General features: G+C 48.5%; 1 protein-coding gene across 2 annotated transcripts in view; it reads left to right on the forward strand.

Annotated features, from left to right (window-relative positions):
- Window positions 1-9,665, forward strand: part of LOC124468488 (protein eva-1 homolog A) — a 55,031-nt gene that overhangs the window by 42,882 nt on the left and 2,484 nt on the right. For both annotated transcript variants that reach the window (XM_047021247.1, XM_047021248.1), the window contains 2 exons: window positions 4,883-5,017; window positions 7,925-8,116. In XM_047021247.1, the coding sequence (XP_046877203.1) occupies window positions 4,883-5,017; window positions 7,925-8,116 (327 nt within the window). The remainder of the gene's footprint in view (window positions 1-4,882; window positions 5,018-7,924; window positions 8,117-9,665) is intronic.

Genomic DNA, 9,665 nt, shown 5'->3' on the forward strand with positions numbered 1-9,665 from the left:
ATTAACTGGATTGGTTTAGTCTCATTTGACACACATTGATACTTCATGTCCCCAGAATACCTCTGTCTTCCATGGACTTGCATGGAGCTGGGGACTTCCACCACAGCTTCCACAATCGTCATGACCAACATCGTGGTTTCCTGTCACTGTCTAGACTGGCCAGGCTCTTATCTGTGCAGAGGCTGTTGTGAGGCTGGTTTCGCTAGACACCCCCTTTTCTCAGACAATACAAAAGTCAAATTTTAATGCCTCAGCAGCCCTCTCCCAATCAGACCTTTTGTCTCTTATCTGATTAGCTCATAAACCAGACACAGGCCAGTGAGTTTAGGGGAGGGTGCCCTCTGATGACACGGCATTTAGCGCTTCCTTGTTGACCCAGTGAAACATTGGATAATACTGTTCTGCTGACTATTGAGTTACCGTGCTGTCCTGCCCTTACCCAGTCCCAGGTCTCTCTCTCTCTCTGTCTCACTCTCTCTCTCTCTCTCTCTCTCTCTCTCTCTCTCTCTCTCTCTCTCTCTCTCTCTCTCTCTCTCTCTCTCTCTCTGTGTCTCTCTCTCTCTGTCTGTCTCTCTCCCCCACAGCTAATAAAGTGAATGAAACACAAACACTGTCTCCCTCCAGGCCTCTGTTTGGACAGGTCACTTGTCCTTCAAGGGGTCGAAGGTCACCATGGGAGAATATTAGTGGTTGGACACTGCTGCGTGGTCAGCCTTTGAAAGGGACACCCCCTGCTCATCTGCAGGCCTGCCCCCCTGGGAGCCTGCAGGTCTGACTGGTCCGTTCTAGTTCACGTCCTCAACGAGGATTTGATTATGTCTCTTGATGTCAGAGTTGGTTCTGAGGCTTCCATGGTGAGCTGAGTGTGGAGATGGGGGGGGGGGGGGAGGTCTGTGTGGTGAGGACTATGGGGGGGAGGGTCACACTGAAGCCGGGTCCGTTTCACACTGTTTGTTATGACCTCATGTTGTCATCAGCCCACTATTCTGGTGCCTGCATCTGTCTGCCTGCTAGCCACTGTTAAGTGTGTGTATGTGTATGTGTGTGTCCCCGCTCAACCAGAATTATGTGTTGTCCATTGTCGTAAAAAGGGAAAAACAGACTCTATGTGCTTTGCAAATTTATCTTGGATGTGTGTGTGTGTTTTGGTGGTGAGGGGGGTCCAGAACCCGCCTCGCTGAGCCAGAAGAAAGGAAGTTTGTTTCAGTTCCAGGGTTTTCATCAGTATCAGGTCCCCTTGTGTAACCAGGCCTGGAGACAGTGGATGATCTGGAAGAGTCCATTCCAACACCACAACTGGGCCATGCAGGACCAGGATGAGCACCCTCCCTCAGACATCCAGCACATCCTATTCCTCACCCACACCTCTCCCTCACTCCAGCCCCCCTCTCCCCGGCTCACTGCTACCCTGCCCCCACCCCAACCTCACCAGCCCCACTGCTCACATTACCAGTCCTCAAGACCTAGCTCCTGACGTGCATACCCAACACAAATAATGGCTGTGCTAGTCATCCCCTGTCATATACAACACACACAGCATGTGTGGTGTGACGGCTATGAAGGGACTACTCAGCTTGGGTTTGGAAAAACATTACGTTTATGCTGAGGCTTGGCTAAGGTCAGAAAGGTCCTTTCCTCTCGTAAGCACACACACACACACATTACACACTTAGAAACTCTGGCTTCACAAGACCCCATCCGCACACCAACATCTGCACTTTTCACGATCACCTATCCTACCATTTCTCAGACCCACCACCCTGCTTACAACACACACACACACACATGCACACACTTCCCCAATCTGCTGCAGTCAGCTGGATCCAGTTAGTTTTCCATGGTGGGCATGTTCCCTGGTGAGACTCTGGACACCGAAAATCCTGTGGAAGAGGGAGGAGGGGTGGAGAGGGGTGGAGAACAGGGGGCAGAGGGGAGAGAGGAGGAATGCAATCTCAACACCTTTAGCTTGTGGCCTGTTCACCTAGCATATGTTGTTACTCGAGAATGCTATTAGCTACATTCGTTTTTGGTCTGTGTGTGTGTGTGTTTGTGTGTGTGTGTGTGTGTGTGTGTGTATATATGAAATGAGTTTAGGGGAGCAGCACTTTGATGTCTCAGATTAAGGGGGGCCCAGGCTAAGGTTTGATTGAAGCCAGACAGAGTTGCTCAGTCCCCTGACACATACACACACACACACTGCACTGCACTGTTTAAATGCACCTCAGTCACATCCAGCTGCAGCTGCCATTCACTCTTTCTATAAACCCTTTCTTAAATGTTTCTAATTCTCTCTCTCTTTCCCTTCCTCTCCCTCTTTCTCTCGACACTTTTCTGTGGTGTCTTACTGTGTCCTCTCCCCCTCTATTCCCCTCTTCCCAGGTGGGTTGCCTTGTGCTGCATTTTCCTATCAGGCTCTAAAAGCATTGTCCCACTGCAGTTTAGCTCTGGTCTGGACATGGGCCTCTGTCTCCCTCCATGTCTCTCAATCCCTCTCTTTTTCTCTCCCTCCACCTCTCTTTTTCTCTCCCTCCAAAATACTCCAGAGTCCAGTGAAAACAACGTGTGTTTCTGCCAATGTATACACAACTCTTTGTTGCAAGCCTGCTGGTCTCCTGAGCCCTGTCCCCCTCTCCCTCCCCCCCTCACCATCTCTCTCTCTCACACCACTGCTCTCTCTCACCCTCCATCTTGCTCTCTCTCATGCCCCTATCTCTCTTTCTGTTTTTCTCTCCAATTATCTTTCTCACCCTCTCTCCCTCCATCTTTATCCCCCTCCATCTTTCTCCCCCTCCATCTCCCTGGCTCCCTTCTCTCTCTCTCTCTCTCTCTCTCTCTCTCTCTCTCTCTCTCTCTCTCTCTCTCTCTCTCTCTCTCTCTCTCCCTCCATATTTCTCCCCCTCCATCTCTCTGGCTCCCTGGCTCCCTGGCTCCCTTCTCTCTCTCTCTCTCTCTCTCTCTCTCTCTCTCTCTCTCTCTCTCTCTCTCTCTCTCTCTCTCTCTTTCTCCCCCCATCTTTCTCCCCCTCTATCTCCCTGGCTCCCTGGCTCACCTCTCTCTCTCTCCCTCTCTCTCTCTCTCTCTCTCTCTCTCTCTTTGCAGTCATCTCCTCATGTTCCCACTCCCTGTGGTGTGCTGGGGTTCTTGCACTGTGCAGAGAGAGGAAGGGAGTGTGGCCAGGATCCCGTTAGCAGAGTTATAATAAGACATAAGAGGAATCATTCGCTCAACATTTTCACGACCATGTCATTAAAGCGCTGGCAGATTCCACATATAGATTTATACATTGTTTCTCACCCTCGCACTCTTTCTCTCTCCCTCTCTTTTTCCCCTCTGTCTCCATAACTCTCTCTCATTCTCTTTCTACCAAACTCTCCCTCTCTCTCTATGCATAACTATTTCTTTCCCTCTCTCTCTCCCTCTCAGCTCTGCCTCTCATTCCTTCCTCATTCCTCCTGGCTTCACGATGTGAGGTTAGCTGTGTTCTTGTCCTCAGGTCTTCTGTTGACTGCTCTGTTAGCTGACAGCCATTTGTCACTTGAGCGCTTGTTTCCTTCCTTGTTTCCTGGAGCTGAGCCAGACATAAACCAGAGATGAACCAGGCATGAACCAGGCTTAAAAAGAAACAGGAGCAATCATTTACACAGTTCACAAAAGATAGAATGTGGGCTGGTATGTATGTGTGCAGGTGCGTTTGCATGTGTGTGTGTGAAAAGATGCTTGTGCCTGTGTGTGCATGTCTGTGTGTGTGTGTGTGTGTGTGTAAGCATCGATGGTAAGACCAACTCGGCATCTACCAGCTGTGACCCTGGGCTACATGTGCAGCCAATTATAGCCAATCAGAGGTCTGTAATCAAGGCTAGGGGGATGGGCCTGTGGTGGGCTGGGGTGGGCTCATTAGCCTGTCAGAATGAGGAGGTTGGACATGGCCAACAGGACTTTTAGAAATAATATTTCAAAATGTATGTTATACTAGGATCCATACCAGGTAGTGCACTGTGTGTATGAGTGGTAAGTGTGCGGTAGTTTCGATGCTGGCTGGGACTGCTTCTCGGGGCTATTTTTTATTGGCTCATGGAGTGGAGCCGAAAAAAGTCTCGGGAAATTTGGTTTGGTGTGTTTATTCATGCTGGGGTTTTCGAACAAATAGACCCTTTTTCTCTAAAACTCTAAAACTTGAGTTTCATCGTTAGTATTTCTGCAGAGCTCAGCAAAAAGAGACATTATTATGAATTTACATTTTTTCTTCTCCCCCCCATCTCTGTTGTTGCGGGCCAGGGGTTTGGAAACAGGCTGGGTGGAGGGAGATGTGTGTGGGGGAGAGGGGGGACTGGGGGACGTATAGACAATGTGTAGGCAGTAAATCACCCATTACACAGCCATACAGACAGACAGACAGATGTGTTGACCAGAGTGGTCACTAAACCATATGTGAGGGGGCTGGAATGTAAAAAAACAAAACACTGCTGCATTGTGGGGACTGCGTCTGGGATGAGAGCATGGTGCCTGAGTCACAGGATACTGTGAGGTGGGGGAGAGGGAGGGGGGTTGTGTGAAGGCGTTAGTCGAACGTCAATTTCGGGAATAGCCCTTGCTGGGTCAGAAGTGCCTGACTCACAGCCGTAACTCTGTATGACTCTCCTGTCTATACCTCTCTCCTATGTAATCCTGTCTCTCCCCCAGTCTCTTGTCTTACCCTCTCCTGTCTCACCCTCTCTCCACCCTTTAGCCAGCCTCCCTCCTTCCCTCCCAACAGGAAGGGACTTTGTTTTATATTTTGGTATCTCATCATCCAGTGACTGAACCTAAAACGTAATGTTTTAACACCCTTTTTCCTTCTCTCTCATCCCCTTCCTCCTCCCCACACCATCCTTCCTCTCTCTAGTCCCAAAGAAGCTTCTCCAGGACCCCTCTCCCAGGCCCGTGTACCCCCCTCCACCCCATGCCCATGACCCCAATGTGGTTGGAGACAGCGCCCCGCCAGATGGGAGCTCACTTATAACCCCTGACACAGTACCAGGTGAATACCCTACACACACACACACACACTCACACACTCACCCATAACCCCTGACACAGTGCCAAGTGAGTACCCTACACACACACACACACACACTCACACACTCACGCATAACCCCTGACACAGTACCAGGTGAATACCCTACACACACACACACACACTCACACACTCACACACTCACCCATAACCCCTGACACAGTACCAGGTGAGTACCCTACACACACACACACACACACACACACATACACATACTGTGACACACACAGATACTCAGACATTCAGACACAGTATTCAGACAAAGTATACCTGCATACACACTCATTCAAACACACACACACAGACACACACAGTCACCCATGAGCTGATTTAGGTACTGTTCTTAATCAGAGATCATTAGTGAACAAAGCGCATGACAATTAGCGATGAACATCTTTGTTATATTGAAAAATACTTGCGTAACTTCCCAGGACTCAGGCAGGAAGAGAGTCGAAGGGAGACAGAGAGACAGAAAGAGAGATGGAGGGAGAGAGAGAGAGAGTCAACGAGAGGGATAGAGAGTGGGAACGAGAAGAGATACCACCAAGGATGAAACACAAACAAAGCATCATTCATGAAGAAGGATGGCCATATTCCAGACACACTAATGACTCTCTGTGTAGGCCTACTCGCCCGGCACAGATTAGGGAGATAGAGAGATGAGAGAGAGAGAAGAGAACAGAAGAGGAGGACGAGGAGTGTGTCTGTTGTGCTGACAGTCCTTCACACATGAATGACTTTACTTCCAGTCGTGCAGTACCTCTCTCACTCGGTCCATCTGGAAAACTGTGTTTCCATCTCAGCAGAGGAGAGACCAGGGAGAGAGGACTGAGACTGGACTTTTTCCATTCACTGTAAATCACACAATCGTTTCATCTGTCTCATATCCTGTTGCTGTTTTATAATCTCATCTAGACTACAGGGACAAACTAAGAACATGTTCCATGGATCCTCATAAAACGATCCGATATCTCTGTTTGACCAATCCGTTTACCCGCATTCTATCTGAGTCGTCCCTCTGTCTTTATGAGAGCAAGGCAGAGGAGGCTAAATGCTAGCCGATGTGTGCCACGACAGTAGTCAGTCCAGGTTGAAACGTTTATCCCCTCAGTCAACAGTTCCACTTTAAACTGCATGTATCAGATAAAGGCTGCACACCTTACTGCTCCTGCAATTACAGGTCCCAAGTGTGTGTGACAGCTGTGCCCACACTCCTCCTCACACACACAAATATATAAACGCAAACACACACTCAAATGTAAACACAGATATAGACACACAGACACGAACACGTTGAAGTCAACGTATACAACACAAACACACACACACACAAACAGGACACTCAGGACACTTCACTGAGGCCTACAGTGTTTATATATGTTTACTCTATCTGTCTGGTAGGAGTGGTTACTGCAAGTGAGACCCAGATTCCCTACACCAGACTCTTCACCATCAGGACTGGTCTAATCTGAACGCAGTCCAGACTCCTCACTTTCTGGACTGGTCTAATCTGAGCGCAGTCCAGTCTCCTCACCATCTGGACTGGTCTAATCTGAACCCAGTCCAGACTCTTCACCATCAGGACTGGTCTCATCTGAACCCAGTCCAGACTCCTCACCATCAGGACTGGTCTAATCTGAACCCAGTCTAGACTCCTCACCATCTGGACTGGTCTAATCTGAACCCAGTCTAGACTCCTCACCATCAGAACTGGTCTAATCTGAACCCAGTCCAGACTCCTCACCATCTGGACTGGTCTAATCTGAACCCAGTCCAGACTCTTCACCATCAGGACTGGTCTAATCTGAACCCAGTCCAGACTCCTCACCATCAGAACTGGTCTAATCTGAACCCAGTCCAGACTCCTCACCATTTGGACTGGTCTAATCTGAACCCAGTCCAGACTCCTCACCATCAGAACTGGTCTAATCTGAACCCAGTCCAGACTCCTCACCATCTGGACTGGTCTAATCTGAACCCAGTCCAGACTCCTCACCATCAGGACTGGTCTAATCTGAACCCAGTCCAGACTCCTCACCATCTGGACTGGTCTAATCTGAACCCAGTCCAGACTCCTCACCATCAGAACTGGTCTAATCTGAACCCAGTCCAGACTCCTCACCATCTGGACTGGTCTAATCTGAACCCAGTCCAGACTCCTCACCATCTGGACCGGTCTAATCTGAACCCCATGCTGCCTCCTTTCTTGCAGCTCCTTATGGGAGAGTCCACAGCACACACAAACTGGAGTGGAAACATTGAAAGAAAGCCCATATCTAAAACACGTAGATGAAATGGCCAAATTAACTGTCAAACTGTTTTGTCAAAGTCAGACGTAAAGGTGTTTTGGAAGTTGAAACGTTCTAAAGTTCTTCATGTGGATGTTGAGTGTTTCCTGAGTCAGAAAGATCTTGACAGAATCAGATGAAATGATAAGATCATGATTTGTGTGTGTGTGTGTGTGTGCTGGTCCAGATATACTATTTTGTGTCAAACACAGCCCATGTATGTGGTGTTGGGGGGGCAGTCCCTAAGGAAGTCAGTCTCAGTCTCTGGAATGCAGTTTGTGACTGTAATCCTGATGCATCACTTTACCGTTCTCTTCACCATAAATGACTCACAGCAGCTTTACTGGAAGTGAAACATTCAGCACTAAAACATAACATATGCAGCCTGGTAAATCAGAGTTGTGTGGTCTACTTGTGCTGTTTCCGACACGGTCTCAGATAACAGCGTTTGATAACAGTGTAGGTGACCAAGTCTTATCTTCATGCTCGCTGGTATGAATGAACACTGTAAACACTGCAGTGTTCAAGGAAATGTTGATATCGTACTGCACTGCATCTCATCCAGCTGCTGTTTCTCCTCCAGGAAAGAAGAAGAGAGGGAGGGAGTCTGGCTCCTACTCTGAGGAGGAGAAGACTTCTGCAGGAGGAGGAGGAGGAGGTGTGGAAGCGAGCCCCCCCCGCCCCCCAGACATGCACCCCGTCATCAACACCACAGCCGGCAGCTCAAGAATGGCTCTCATCAGCAACGCCCTGGCAGCATACACCTTCATAGCAGGTAAGACCATGAGACTATGGAACATGCCTTCATAGCAGGTAAGACCATGAGACTATGGAACACACCTTCATAGCAGGTAAGACCATGAGACTATAGAACACACCTTCATAGCAGGTAAGACCATGAGACTATGGAACACACCTTCATAGCAGGTAAGACCATGAGACTATGGAACATACCTTCATAGCAGGTAAGACCATGAGACTATGGAACATACCTTCATAGCAGGTAAGACCATGAGACTATGGAACATACCTTCATAGCAGGTAAGACCATGAGACTATGGAACACACCTTCATAGCAGGTATGACCTTGAGGTTGCGTAACACACCTTCAAAGCAGGTTCTTGAGATCATATTACATAGTTGAGGGTGGTACAACACTTAGGATCTAAACTGGTGGTGGGAGAGTTGTGGGTGGTAGAACACTGCAGGTCTGGTCAGGATATGGTGCCCAGACCCCCCTGTCTGTGAGGGAGAGGTGGATAAACATTGTACTGACTGGAGGAATGCAGATGTGGAAGAGAGATATCCCACACTAAAACACACACTGTAACCCATACACATACATGTGGTTACACACACACATACATATACACACACACGTGGTCAAACAAACACATTAGGTCTGTACGTCCATCCCAATTCTTTCCCTGCTCCATCCAGCTGGTAAAACAAGCAGAGAGAGAGCGGAGAGAGAGAGAGAGAGAGAGAGAGAGAGAGAGAGAGAGAGAGAGAGAGAGAGAGAGAGAGAGAGAGAGAGAGAGAGAGAGAGAGAGAGAAAGAGAGAGAGAGAGAGAGAGAGAGAGAGAGAGAGAGAATGAGAGAGAGAGAATGAGTCTTTCCTGTTGCTTTAACTCCCACTCTGGAGAAAAAAATAAATCCACTTACTGCATGGAAGAATAGACTCACATACAGCACACACATTTAAATAAACACACTTATACACTACACACACACACTACACAATCACACACTCACACACTACACAATCACACACTCACACACTACACAATCACACACTAAACAATCACACACTACACACTACACCATCACACACTACACACTACACACTACTCACACACTACACAGTACAGTACATAGCCGCGGGGGCTGGCCAGTTCACTGTGCAACAGCCTCCGCTGAGCACAAATAAACACAAGCACAGGGGACTGGAAACTGCTTCATGATACGCCAGAGATTACGTGAGGGAGGGTTGGTGTGCGACCTCTATCAGGCTGAGAATCTGTCCTCTAATAGAAGCACCATTGTCCCTGATAACACACACATTCCCACTGGACATGGGAACTGTGGCTGGAGCTGGCATTGTAATCCATGGCTGACTGTGAACACTTACTACGACACTGTGAAGGTGGGGCATGAGGGCCAGCATTAGCCTGCAGTGCAGACCTGACAGGCCTGGCTGAGTACCAAATGAAGGATGTTTCACTTTCATGCTTTCCACTGAGTTGCATAAGGGGGTTGAGAGCATATACTTTTACCAGATGAATCATTTCGTTTTATAAATAAGATCTCTCATGGTGGGTCTT

This window comes from Hypomesus transpacificus, chromosome 6 (genome assembly GCF_021917145.1).
Source record: "Hypomesus transpacificus isolate Combined female chromosome 6, fHypTra1, whole genome shotgun sequence".
In the NCBI taxonomy this organism is placed as follows: Eukaryota; Metazoa; Chordata; class Actinopteri; order Osmeriformes; family Osmeridae; genus Hypomesus; species Hypomesus transpacificus.